Source organism: Catharus ustulatus, chromosome 8 (genome assembly GCF_009819885.2).
Source record: "Catharus ustulatus isolate bCatUst1 chromosome 8, bCatUst1.pri.v2, whole genome shotgun sequence".
NCBI lineage: Eukaryota > Metazoa > Chordata > Aves > Passeriformes > Turdidae > Catharus > Catharus ustulatus.
The window spans coordinates 2,860,166-2,874,753 of record NC_046228.1 but is presented as its reverse complement, the minus strand read 5'-3'; the positions used below and the strand labels follow the sequence as shown (position 1 = coordinate 2,874,753).

At 42.8% G+C, this 14,588-nt stretch overlaps 1 protein-coding gene across 1 annotated transcript in view; it reads right to left on the bottom strand.

Moving 5' to 3' along the window:
- The window catches only part of ADAM12 (ADAM metallopeptidase domain 12), a gene marked incomplete at its 5' end in the record, with an annotated part of 173,682 nt that overhangs the window by 49,934 nt on the left and 109,160 nt on the right, over window positions 1-14,588 (bottom strand). The window contains 5 exons of the mRNA XM_033066008.1: window positions 2,979-3,063; window positions 4,513-4,682; window positions 6,126-6,197; window positions 6,955-7,020; window positions 11,433-11,616. Of these exons, the coding sequence (XP_032921899.1) occupies window positions 2,979-3,063; window positions 4,513-4,682; window positions 6,126-6,197; window positions 6,955-7,020; window positions 11,433-11,616 (577 nt within the window). The remainder of the gene's footprint in view (window positions 1-2,978; window positions 3,064-4,512; window positions 4,683-6,125; window positions 6,198-6,954; window positions 7,021-11,432; window positions 11,617-14,588) is intronic.

The window sequence follows — 14,588 nt, the reverse complement described above, 5'->3', positions numbered from 1 at the left end:
TATTTTTCCAGTATCTCCTCCACTTACTGAGAAGTGATTATATTCCTCTGAATACTCTGAAGCTGTCAACTAAAACTAAAAACAAGGATTCACACAGTCCACTCCAGAAGTAGAGCAATAAATGATGTGAAATGTAATTTGGGACTTGAATAGGCAAACAATTATTCCAGCCCATGTGGTTCTTATGACTCGCTCAGATCCACTTGGAATGCAATTTTATCAGCTTCTAGAGAGGCTTTTTAAAAGGAGGAATGTGATGCCTCAGCAAAAGAGGTTATTTGAAGACAGCATAAATGAAGATTATCAAAACAAACAGTGACATGTTCCATTTGATACTGAGACTGTTTAAGTATCACAAGGACTAAAGGAATGAATAGCAATGTGACTTTGATTTATTCCACCAGGGTCTTTCAAAGTTAACTTGAGCAGTAAAAGTCATTACCAAACACATTTCACAACCACTGAATAAGCAACCATCTACTGTTAAGACATTATAAGCTGTTGCACAAAACATGCAGCTGCTTTCAGCTAAATTCTGCTTCATTCCACTGGGATTTGAATAAAATTCTAATAATTAAATACTGTCACCTACAGCTCCAACAGGCAAATTCCCTGCTCCTGGTGCTTTCAGTGTGTGTTCACTCTGTTCATGGAATCACAGAATGGTTGGAATTGGAAAGGACCTCAAAAATCATCCACCCCACCTTCCACTATGCCAGGGTGCTCCAAGCCCTGTCCAAGCTGGCCTTGGACACTTCCAGGGATCCACAGCTTCCCTGGGCACCCTGTGCCAGGGCCTCAGCACCCTCACAGGGAACAATTTCCTCCTAATAGCTAATCTAAACCTCTCCTCTGTAAGTTTAAAGCCATTCTCCTTTGCCCTATCATTATCTGCCCAGATAAAAAGTCACTTTTCTCTTCTCTCAGAAATATTTTACTTTTAAATCCATGAATTCAGTGGGCAACCTTTGGAAACAGAAGAATGAAGACTGAATCACGTCAAAGACTTGCTTTAATGTCAACTTCTCTTTGGTTTTTCTATGACACTAGAGAAACTTCACAGGAAAATGAAATGATAAAGGTCTTGTTAAAGCTTCTCACACTCACATGGCTGCTCTCCCTGCTTTGAGTTCCTCTGAAAATTAATGGGAGACAGGGTGTCACCCACTGAGAGAGCTCAGCCCTGTAGAAAAGAGACAGGCAGGCTCCCAGGGAGGCATGACAGAGGAATTTAGATCATAGAGCTGACTAACTGCAGAAAGAACCAGGAAAATCACACCAGACAAGAGTCACTCCAGATTTTGAATTCAAATGTCATTCCTTAGGCAGTCTCTCATTGTGTTTTCTTCCAGAACAGGTTTCAGCATGTGGGAGCTTTTGCTGTTGAGTGCTGGGGGAGGGATGAGTAAGAAGTTGGCTGAATGGTGAGGTTGGCCAAATGTCCATTTGTGCAGTGTTGGGACACCTGAGCCCCTCTCACCTTCCCAGGCTGGGAGTGACTCATTCTGTCATAGAATCACAGAATCCTTTGGGTTGGAAAAGTCCTCCAAGATCATGGCCTCCTGCCAAGGCCACCACTGCCACATGTCCCCAAGTGCCACATCCACATGGATTTTAAATCCAATTCTGCCCTGGGCAGCTGTGCCAGGGTACAGGTGCCAATATATACAAATATGTTTTGTCTATGCCTGAATCAACCTGTGCTAACTCAGGGGATGGCTGGGCAGCTGCACTTAGGGCTTTTGGGGTGAGTTTCAAGTTAATTTGCACCTCAAAAGGTTAAATTCACAAAGTCTCTGGGTAACATCGTGCTCCCCTTCATGACAGGAGCTTCAGCCTGGATTCATCCACAGACCTTGGGTTTCTCCTGCACATATAAATCAGTCCCCTCTCTATGAGAAAATTATAAAGAAATGCTGATTCTTGTTTTCTTGTTACTGGAAGGAACTATTTGTAATTATTTCTCTTTAAAATGACAATTTCCAGAGTGAACTGACTCGGCAGTGTTTTAAATCTTATGCTAAAAATCACAAGGACAAAAAAGTCATCATTAAGGGCATCTCTGATTAAGGCAAAGTGACTGCAGGGCTGAGAGTCAGATGGGTAAAATGGGGCTGTCAGCCTCATCTGTGCCTTTACCCAGATTTGGGGCTGCACTGCACTTACAGCTCTTTATTCCTTTTTTTTTCCTTCTTTTCCTTTTGCACCTCTCCAGGTACCCAGTGAATAATTGTTACAGACAGCAGTTACAGACTTCTCAAACTACCAAGACCCTGAAGCCTTTGTCTTTTCTACAACTTTGACACAACTTTTCCCAAATTATGTGATTTGATCATTCTGTTTTAAAGCTTCTTCCCTCTGTGTTAGCACAAAACACTGTAAATTTGAAATTTTAAAAAAATCAGAAAGAAAATACATCAGAAGTCCTCCCGGAAATTGGACAAGCTGTTTGTGTGTTCTCCATGTCTTGCATCTAACAACAGCAGTAATGCCCTGGGAGAGACTCAGGTGGAATAAATGCTGCCATTGTTTGTTCTTGCTGTCTCCCCATACAATAAAACCACTGCTGCAAAGATGGAAAATAAGGCCTAACACAGGAAACTCTATAAATACAGAATAAAATCAATATAATAAAAGATTCAGGATAGACTGCTGCTGCCTGTAACACAAGTATACCCAAGTGTGTAACAAATACATCTTCTGGTTCTCTTCCTTCACAGCACCTCAGCACTGGTCCAACAACAATTAGAGGCATAAACTCCTTGCAAAGAGGCCCTGCTATATTTTAATGCAATATTTTGGTTTTTTTCACTATGGAAACTATCATTTACAAGCAATCTGAATGGGGATATAAACAACAGTGAGATGGAAAATGGGACAGTTGGGGCTGACAGTGTGGTTCAGGACCCAGGAGTGCAGAACCTGAGATGGTGTCACCCCAGCTGGGGCAGTTTCAGGGCTGGGCTTTCCCCACTTACCATGACGACCCCTCCAGACTGCTCTGCTGTGCACATGCTCATGATGGGAGCCATGCCAATGGTTGTCCCCTGGAAGTACACCCCGCTGCAGGAGGGAGACACAGAGTCACCAGTCAACCAGGACCCCTCCCTGCTCCTTCCAGTTTTGTATCTCTGCCAACCCCAAACAAAGACCCCGTTTCTGCTCCTCACATTTGCAGGTCTAAAGCAATGGAGAGCCCAGATGGGCTGTGCTGACTCAGCTGGACTGAACCAGAGTGTCCCAGCTCTTGGGACACCCATTGGATCACCCCAGTTGGATCGCCCCAACTGGATCACTCCAACTGGATCACACCAATTGGATCATACCAATTGGATCATCCCAACTGGATCACCCCATTTGGATCATCCCAATTGGATCATCCCAGTTGGATCAACCCAAGTGGATAATCCCAACTGGATCACCCCAACTGGATCACTCCAACTGGATCATCCCAGCTGGATGGATCACCCAAAGTGGATCACCCCAACTGGATCACCCCAATTGGATCACTCCAAATTGATCATCCCAACTGGATCACCCCAGTTGGATCATCCCAATTGGATCGCCCCAACTGGATCACCCTCACTGCATCACCCCCACTGCACCACCCTCCTCTGCTTTTACTGCTTCTTCCCTTCCTTTGTTTCTGCTGACTGAAGTTGGGAACAGAAGTACAACATAAAAATAATGCCTGTAACTCAAAGAAGGGTTATTGTAATGCAGGGGGAAGTTTATGTGCTACTTGTGATGATGCACAGCTTTGAATGTAATAATTTCAACCAAAGTGTTATTATACATATAGAGCCATCAAATTTCACAGGAGGGACAGTTTGGAAAGGCTCAATTTATTCTTATTCAGGTAATGTAAGAAGTAAATAACTCCTTTTAATTAGTGAGACATCAGGTGTGTTTATCTGCTCAGTATAAAGAATAGTCAATTGATCAAAATAATACCTGTTCAAGAAAGAGATGTTCTTCTTACCTTTTTTTTAAGAGTGCTTTTGCTTGCACAGAACCATAGACTGGTTGGGGTTGGCAGGGTTCTTTACTCAATTACTTTATTCCAAGAAAAAGCAGCAGGGTAAAATATGTGTATGGTTTAATTTTTAAATCATGAATGCAAATGACTTGTCTAAATTAGACAGCATTTTAAAGCATGCAGAGGTCTTTTCATTAGGAAATAGGTTTCACATTAGGGTTAGTGCAGGACTGTCTTTCCCAGTGACAATTTAGACTGAGGCCAGTTTAAACTGGTTGTAAATTCATCTCCTGAGTGTGCAGCAGCTGATTACAACCAACAACCTGAACACAACACGAGCTGTGCCCAGGACAGGCTTCGAGTACCAGGGCTGGAAAGGAAACACCTGGAGCATCTGCTGCAGAGTGGGTTTGGGGTTGATGTTTGCAGGGGGAAAGGCAAACCCTCAGGAACACAGATGTTCCTTGGGAAGGACTCACTACAGCTCTCCTGAAATCCCCAAAATCCTGGCTATCAAATCCAGTCAAGCCCACCTGATGAGCTGTGCATTGTCGTGAGCTTTCCGAGGGAGGAGCTTGAGCTTTCTCCAGTCCAGGAACTCATGCAGGCTGGTGAAAGGGTCTTGGGAGATGGAGCACTTATCCATGTCATTCCACACTTCCACTCCCACCAGGGCCACTCGGATATTTAGTGGCCTGTAGAACTAAGGAGAAGAGAAAAATAGGAAATTTGTGTCTAAAAACATTTCAGACCACACTGGATTAGAGTTTTTCAATAAAAGACTCCCAGAAAACAGTTCTGACCCAACTCAATACCCACAAGGCCTTCACAGAGATCCAGGATTTGCTGTTTCTCACTGTCCTACCCAAGCCTGCCCATGTCCTTCAGTTGTGAATGAACCCCTGGCCACGGCAGATGACTCTCCCAGGGCTGCCCCACCCTGGATTGCACAGATCCAATTCCAGAGGGACAGGGGCTGTGCTGGGCTATGGCTGTGCTTCACAATAATAGCTGAAAATGAGCCAGGGTCATCAAGTCTTGCACAGAACAGATAAAACGAAGTGATTTTATCTGTTCCCCCACCAGCAAATGCCATTTTGCTGCCAGAGGGGAGCCAGAGCAACATTAGCAGAGCCACGACAACAATTCCACTGTGAGAGTAATGTGAGGAAGGAGTCAAGGATTGATCAAGTCCAGATTTGCCTGACAGGCTGAGGAAAACACCCAGTAGATCTTTGTCTTGTTTCTGTGCATTCCAGTCATTTGCATAACACCAGCATTTGCTGAGCAGAAATTAAGCATGAAACAAAAAATATATTACAATATGCAAAATTAATTTTGAGCAGGTAACACCTGTCCTCTGGCTATAAGTCAGCAAGACAATTATGGATGAGGTAGAGGTGTCTTCAGCAGCTTGTTTTTAATCAGGAATGCTTCTCCTTGAGCTACTGCCCTTGAAGTATCTCTTGATAAGTTCTCAGATAAATTAAGACTCTCTCAGTTATAATTTCACTATAATTTAGGACTAGAGTCCTAATATTTTCTGGCCATACAGCCCAACAAAAATAAACTCCAATTTGTTCAAAAACCAGTCTAGAGGACTCTTAGCCTTTATTGTTTACTGTCAAGGAATTATTTCAAGACCAAAGAAATCCAGTGTATGTCTCTCTCTTATTGCTCTCCCTCAGCTATCAACTTTGCTTCCTTATTTTTAATTCTCCCACCTTCCTTGGATTACACATCTTACTAACTGTGTTTTCACAGCCCTTTGTTGGCCTTACAACTGGGCCTTCCTCATTGCTACAAATAAATTTGTTCTCCAAGTTTCTGTTAAAAATAATCTCCTTTTTTCTATAGGTTGTTCTGTAGGTGATTATCCCCACCCTCCTCCCTGGTGAATAAAATCCTAGGGCTGAATTGGGCTTTTCCTTAGGAATAGATATTTACATCCCATGTACAGCAGAGCAGAGCTCATGGCTTTGTGTATCAAAAGGCAAAGGAAAGATTTAAATTTGCTTTTCCTGGTTGGAGAGAAGCTTTGCTCTGAGATGTTGGAGTAGCAGGAAAGCTGCAGGGTTAGCTCCTCCAGCATCCTTCACAGAGTGTGGTAAGGTTGGGAAAAGGGAAACAATCCTCATGTTCTTACCTTATCAACGTAGTTTGCAATTTCTATCAGCCTCTGCTTAATTTTTTCCACATCTTTGCCTTGTCTCTGAAACTTGGAATGCAAAGGATCAATGTTCCAGCAGCACAAATGTCACAGTTCCCCCCACAAGAGCCAGCTCATCAGGGATGTTTGGGAATTAGTGTGCAGCCAAATCCAGCAGATTCCTGCTGGATTCACAGCCCACAGTCTGCCCCAAAAGGAACACAGAGTGTGGGACAGGATTTTGGTCCTTGTGAAAAGATTTTAGGATCTCCAAGTGTTCCATAGGGGTCTTTTCACAACTGATGTTTTGGGAAAAAAATTCCCTTAGCAGGTCTTGCAAAGAGTGATTGCAATTCCCCAAGTAGCAGTGTTTATTGAGAAAAAAAAAATAAATAAAAGAAAGCTAAGTAATTCCAGCCAAGGTTCAGATCTTTGCCATTCAGCTCACTGGAACATTTTTGCAGCCAGTGCTGGGGATTTTGGAGCTCCCTTTACAAACCATCAAGGAGGCAGCACTGACAGCCCCACTGAGGGCACAGGTAATGGCACTGAGGACTTCACTTGCTCAAGGAATGAATATTTGCCTCTTCTTCCATCCTGACACACTTATTTCAGAGTCAAACTCCTTCCCAAGTATTGCAAGGCATTTTTCAAACGAGTATCACTATTGTCCTATCTCAATAATTCCTTCCCTTGCTCACCCTAATTAGGGAGGATGATTTACCTCAGAAAACCATCAGATTATTGACTTCTTTGCAGCACCATGGCAACTGAGCTGAGCTGCCCCTTTCCTGCTCACAAAAGTTTTTATTTTGCAGTTCCTTACCTCACGATTATCTGCCACAATAACAAGCTCCACGTACTTGGTTGTCTTCAGAGTCTCCCTCTTGTACTGTCAAAAAAACATGAAAAAAAACCCCAAACATTATTTTGTTTTCAGCCTCGATACAACAAAGTGCTTGCAAGAGGAAATACACAGTGTCTCGGGTTTCCTACTAAGATTTTACTACACACAAATTTGCTGTGTATTCCTCCTCCTCATGGAAGTTTTCCTCACCAAACCCCTCAGGATTTGATCACAGAAAGCAGAGAGTGGTGCAAAGCCCCTCTGAACCTTTCAGCTTTCTGAAGTTGAAACGTTTGAGTTATCTTTCCTCACAGGAGAATATCCCCTCCAGCAAAAAGACCTTTGCTATTTCCAAATCACATTTAAAGGAGGGATGAGGTAACTTCTAACAAACATTTCACACAATAGACAAAGGGGTTACTAAGAGAAATGAGAGATAAAGGGATATTGAGTGAAGCAGAGAAGAGGTCAAGCAGTTAACTGATAAATTATGTAGGAAGAAAAACTCAAATGTAAAAAAAGCAGAACCAGCTGTCAGTGTCTGGGGAAGCAAATTAATACTTGAAAAATGGAAGGCAGACATTTAATTTTGTATCTGCATATTCATACAAAATGCAGGTCTAAAAGAATCATAATGGTTAGGTGAAAAAACAAAATCACTGAAGAAAGTGAAATGATTTTGTAAGAGTACAAAACATACCACAGCTCCTTTGCTACCCTAAATTTAATTGACCCATTAGAGCCTGTAAAATTTCTGTGATTTACAGCATCAGCATCTCTCCTATCATTCCCTCCTTGTGTCTGGACCGGGACATTTAGGGAAAAGGAGTCTCAGCAGAAAATCTGATCTTCCTGCCAGAGCTGGGAGGGTTTAAACAGATGTCTGACCTACAGCTGACCACGATGTCTTGAGCTGCAGCAAAGCTCTTTAACCTCAAACATGACTAAAGCTTTCCAAGGAAAACTGCTCCAAGGCAAACTGAGAGATCCCCTAAGCACAGCCAGTGCTGGACACCTCCCTCCAGCCAAATTTCACAAAGTTTTCTTCACATTATCAAGCTGCTCCTCTTCAATATCTGCAGATTAATGATTTTAATGTTTTGCAAGAACTAGGGGAAAGTGAACAGTGCAAACTTTATTATCTGACTTTCAAACTAATATTTAATAGTGTTGCAAACTCCAGTAACTTGAAAAAATTTGATTTGGACAATATTTATGGATGGAGAGAAGAGTAAAAGGGGCTGTTAATAAACTAAATATCAAACACTTGATGGGATCACACTTATTACGGGCTCTGGCAAATGAGCTGAGTAGATTCTTTTAAAATTTCTGTACTGGAGTGTGATGTCACTCAGACATGAGTGAGGTGCCACAAAAGGCAAGTGGCCACCTGGATGTGGTTTGTGATGGAATTGATCTCTCAAACACTAAAACTCTCCCATCCTGAAATTTATTATGAGATGCATCTCCAAGGGTGCCTCTCATCCTCCTCCAAGTGAAGAAGAAAAGATGAGACAGGAAAATCTGAGTTCAAAGCTACAAGGAGAGCTCTGTTACATCAGCCAGTTTAAAACAATTCCCTCTTACCAAGAGCAAAGCTGTTTGGGCTGGAGTGAGCTGGAGAGGAATTGGCTAGCAGGTATAAAAATCACACAAGCCTCTGGTGACTGACTTGCATAACAAAGCTGTTGCTGAGATTTGCCCAAAGGCTATGTGAATTCCTAGGATACAATATTTATTTATGAAATACACCAATTATGGCTTCTTTCAGCTTGCTTTCTGCAGCCAGCTGTATCAATGCTCAGCCCCTTTGCTGAGTCAATCCTTCAGAACTGAAATGAAGAGCCAATGACACAGCCATGAGAGCTGGACAATGGCCTTTGTTCCACTGACCATTGTATTTCTCTGCTGCTTCCACACCTGATCCTGTCCCAAACCTGCTGTCCCAGCAGCTGCACCCCTTCCTCAGCCTTCCCTGCCTGGCATGGCTTGGATGGACACTGCAGTGCTCTAAAAAATCCCCTGCCTGGCCATGGTCACCAGCACCACCAAAATGGCTTTATTTCCTTTGTGGCTACAGAGAAAATTCCCTGCTGCAGGGTCTGTCCTGCACACCAGCTGTTCTGCAGGGTCCTGTCTCAATGCAGCTCAGCTGGGAAATGCTCCTTGGTGCAATCTGAGGGTCCAGTGAGCCATGGGATGAGCCAGGAGTCCCAGAGAGTCACAGCCCGTCTGCAGCACCCTCTGCATCTCCTGCCCTGCTCCCCTGCAGGATCTGGGAGCTGAGTCTGCTGCTGGTGCCATCCTTCCCCTGTGCTTGCATCTAACCCAAAGGCTCCTGGTGATACACTGATCTCAATTTCAGCTCTGCTCAACAGGAATTTCGTGTAGGTGGTTGAGTGAAGAGTCAGGGATAAAACCAACCAAACAAAAATCTTCCCCCAGACCTGTCAAGAAGCCAAATTTTTTCATCATACCCTGAACCTTAGGCCAGATTTCTGCTTTATTCTGTCACCCAGTGTGATTTGGAGCAGCTTTATGTCTCCCCACTTTGCAGGTCATCTTTATTCAACGTGCCCACTGGCAGACTGCTTAGTGACAACACTGAAATATGAAAACTCACTCCACACATTACATCTGACAGCTTTCAGAATTCCTACATTAGGAGCTTAACCAACTCACTCATTAAATATGTTGTACCTATCCATATGATATGACTGTTGACAAGTTTTATAATTATGTCCACTGAACCACAGCAAAAATATTTTTCAGATATTTAAAGTGAAATTTGAGAGGCAGTTGAAGCCACCAGCGAAATGGGAGAATCATAAAGGTAAAATAAAATGGCTTTGGTTGTGCCAGTTTGTTATGTGCACACATTTTATTTCTTTATTGCATTGACTATTTCAGTGGAATTCAGTCAAAATCACAAATAATTTGGGGAAACTTTAATAAGATTGCATTTCCAATGTTTTCCACCCACACATACTTTTAGAAATACACTTTATTATAATAATGTTACATGCAAAGGCTAATGCTCTAGATGCAATATTCCTAAAAAAGTAAAATTAATTAATTCCACTGCATAATTTTATCTAGAGATGTCACTTTCTTAGGTTGCTTTCCTTAACAAAGGACCTGATGCAAAGCCTGAATCATACATGCAAGTACAAATCCCCATATGTGACATTTAAAAAATGCTGATGGCAGATTTCTATCATTCTATAATTCCTGAGCACCTAACTCAGCCTTTTCTACACCCCTTATCCAACAAGGAGATGAATTTGTTACAGCATTTCCACTTCCTGGTTTTCAGCTCATTTAATTTTCTAATTTCCATTAGCTGGATGTGTCTCACATGAAGTGTATTTCTGCCAACATCACAGCAACTGCAATAATATATCTGTAAAATAATATACTGAGAATTTGTTTTGTCTGCATAAAAGACTTTGTTACTAAAATATAAAGTTTCCAAACCTGGTATTAGCAAAGTTCCCCAGCTATCATGTTCTCTTTCATCTTGGGAGGGCAAGAACTTTTCCAGACATCTCTCAGTATTCTTAGGGAGCCTTAAATTCTGGTTATAACCATACAAGAACCCAAATATACGACCATAATCTGAACCCATAAACTTTTCTGTGTTGAAGCAAAAAGCAAATTATCCATGGAGAGTGCAGGAAAAGTAATGAAGCTTTACCAAATCATTTCAAGGCTGCACTTCAGCAGATGGCACCAAGGGATGATGTGGGTTAAGGTTTTGCTCAGTAGGGACTCTTGTGGTGGGCAGTAATGTGGGAATGCTGCCCAGCAGTCCCATGAAAGCACATCAGGCACCTGTGGGCAGTGGTGTCTCTGTTCCCTGAGCTGACACCTGTGCTGTTTTAGAGTCTCTGTGTCCCAGCCCCAGCACCAGAGTCAGGAGACTCTTCTGTTGTTTCCAGAGGTGTTTATTTTATCTAATCCCAAAGTTCTTTCCCTGCCCAGCCCAGGTCTGTTCAGCAGCTCAGCCCCAGGCACACTGCCCACCCTGGGCTGGGATTATCTTTTTATACTATAAACTACATAAACATTATTTACAGTTATCTTCCAATACCTATAACTTATATTGTACAGTCTGGTTCTGCTCTAAACCAATCTAAAAGTGCCAACATCACCCAGAAGATGGATGCAGGAAGGAGGAGGAAGGACAGAACACACCCAGGTTTCTCCATCTTGACCCCAGACCCTTATTATAAACAATCTTAAAAACCTACTTTTTCACCTTGTAATAATCTAACTTACACTCTACTTATTTTTTGTGACTTGTAATTCTTCATGTAAGGATGGTAATTTTTCCCAGGGAGAGAAATCCAAGGCACAGGGGTTCTGGGCTCTGTGCCCAGGCTCCTGAGCCCCTGCCTGGGTCTGGAACCATCCAGGGTATCCAGAGGGATGTCCTGGGTTCCCAAGGCACCTACCCTGGATGCTGGAGGATGCTGTGACGTGGCTCTGGCAGCAGCCCCCATGGCAGGGATGTCCAGCTGGTGGCCACAAGATCCCGGGGCTGTTCTCAGGTTCTCCGCTCGGTAGATCTTGTGCTCGTTTGCAGCACCTTCCAACGGCTCCAGAATGTAGCTGTTGTTTCCAAACACAATAATTCCCCTGGGACACAGGAGAGCAGAGTGAGACACGTGGTTTTCAGGAGCTTGTCTACACCAGAGTTACACCAAGTTTAACACTGATGGAGTATGAGAAAGCAAAACGCTGATTTACAGTGTCACGGGCGAGCGGAGCAGGAAACATCAAAGCCGTACATTTGTCATTGCAACACATGCTATACTTTAAAAGAACCAATGGTTCACAGAAATTTGTCTCTTCTGAAGTGCTGCACTGCAGAGCAAAATGATATTTTTGTGTTTTATTTGTTTTCCATTCTCCCAGTGATGCATTGCCGACGGAGCCGCGGCGAACGGGAGCGAAAAAAGCCTGGAGGAGCTTTGGGAAGTGAAGGTGCAGTGGGGAACATCCATTAATCTGCAGCTGCATTACAGCTTTAAACCAAACCCTGGTGCAGTGGGAAACATTCTTTAATCTGAAGTTGCATTCCAGGTGTTAAACCAAACCCTGGTGCAGTTGGAAATTTCCATTATTCTGCAGTTGCATTACAGGTGTTAAACAAAACTATGGTGCAGTGGAAAATATCTATTATTCTGCAACTGCATTACAGATGTTAAAAACCAAACCCTGGTGCAGTGAGAAACATTCTTTAACCTGCAGTTGCATTACAGCTTTAAACCAAACCCTGGTGCAGTGGGAAATATCTATTATTCTGCAGTTGCATTACAGGTGTTGAACCAAACCAGGGTGCAGTGGGAAACATTCTTTAACCTGCAGTTGCATTACAGCTTTAAACCAAACCATGGTGCAGTGGGAAATATCCATTATTCTGCAGTTGCATTACAGATTTAAACCAAACTCTGGTGCAGTGGGGAACATTCTTTAATCTGAAGTGCATTCCAGGTGTTAAACCAAACCCTGATGTGAGCCTCAGATCCTGGTGGTGTCAGGATGGATTATTAAATATTGCTCAGTGGGGCAGCAGAGGAAGCTCAAACAAGGGAAGGGTTGATTCCTGTTTCTCTCATTTTACTGCCCAAAAGAATAATTTTGACAGCAATGCCACCTGCTCCCTGAGGAACTCCCAGGTTTTGCAGTCAGAGCTCTCCTGCTGAATTCTTTAAGCTACAGCCTGTAAGAGGAAAGGGGGAGGGTCCTTGTGCTGGGTCCTGCCCAGGTGTCCTGAGGTGCCACAGCAAAACAAAGGTGACAAATGTTGAATATGTGTCAGGCTGGGAGAGCTGGGGGTGTCCAGCCTGGAGAGGAGAAAGCTCCAGGATGACCTCAGAGCCCTTCCAGTGCCTAAAGGGGCTCCAGGAGAGCTGGAGAGGGACTGGGGACAAGGGATGGAGAGACTTCATTTTCTCAGAGTGTCTTTTTGGTGTTTTAGAAGTGTCTGCCCTTTTTATTTCTGTCTGTGCTGACCAGTGTTGCTGTACAATTTTCCAGAAAGTTAAAAAGAAGAAGGATAAAATAGGAGAAAAAGGACCCAAAAGCAGGTTAATGATACTAAGAAGACTGATTTTAAAATAAAATTATAATTATTAGGGAAAAGCCACCTTAGTTATCCTGTTATTAGGAAGATATGATGAAGAAACTCAAAGTCTTTGGTCTGCTAATGAATTACCTGAAGTATTAATTCCAAGCTGGCTGCACAATTTTGCTTCAGAGCACCATTAACACCAAACCAACAGACATTTTACTGGTGACTGGAACAGCTAAAATTCCAAAAGAGAAAAGCAGCCTGGAAAGCCATGATATCAAAATCTGTCCAACAGCAGTTCCAGGAGCCTGAACAAGGCTCAGGGTGTGATAATTCATCTGCAGCTTCCTCAGTCCCCTTGGCAGAGCAGGTAAGACACACTCAGCCATCACCCAGCGGGCTGGGAGTGATGGATCACGGCTGGAAAAGCTGGGCTGATTTATCCCAGCAGCCAAAAACCTGATTTATCCCAAAAACCCTCCTGACACAGGAGCCACCTCGGGCAGGTCACCCCTGATCTGAGCAACCTCACACCCCACAGCTCTAAATTACTGCCACAGCTGCCTTGCTCCTTGGAGGATTTAGGAAATTAGGACAATATATTCCCTTTACTCCAAAAACCAGCAGCCCTGTAATCAGCACAATCAAATAAGGATTGTTGTCTTTGCCTTGTGCAATTAATCATTTAATTTTGGAGGCAGGAGTCCATTAGTCACTGTTTGAAATGGGCCAGCCTGAGCAGCTCCCTGGGTTGACAGCTCAGAAACGACAGAAAAGCATGAAGGGGTTTATTTTTAATGTTAAATTTGCCCTTCTTAGAACATTCACTTTCGAAATTAGAAGCTTGAACAATTTTCTTTAATTACTTACACTAGAAAGTGAGAGAGTTAGTTGTATCCTGAGTTCTCTCAATTTTAATTTTTAAAAAAATATTTTAAAGTGAGCATCTTGTTTTCAGGAGTTCATATCAAAATGTGCAACATCAATGCCACATTTCCAATGTGCCCCTCATGTACTCAATCTCTGTCTAAAAGAGCTAAATAACTATTTATTTAAAAAGAACTAAATAACCATTTCTTTAAAAAGAACTAAATAATCATTTCTTTAAAAAGAACTAAATAATTTCTTTACCCCTCATTTCCTTAAACTGCTGAGGGTATGGACAAATGATCAGACCTCAGAAAGATTAATTTGGGTTTTCCCTGAGCATTCCAGTCTGATTCCCATCCCAAGGGACAGCGTGGGCCTTTCAGGAGTTTCCCTTTGCCTATGGAGCAACCCCAGGATGAGGAAAATCTGCAGATTCTGCATAAAGGAGAACAGACTTTTCATTTAAAGCACACTTATCCCTTGAGTGCTGCCTACAGGATATCAGCACTTGGCTTGTGACCATCTGTAATAAGATAATGAATATCAAATATGAATTTTCTTGGCCAGCTCTCTGTTTTTGACTCATTTTCTTTTCCTACAATTGCATTTTTTCCCCCATCATGCAGTGCCAAACACAGCACCTTAAAAATGTAACAAGTCAAGA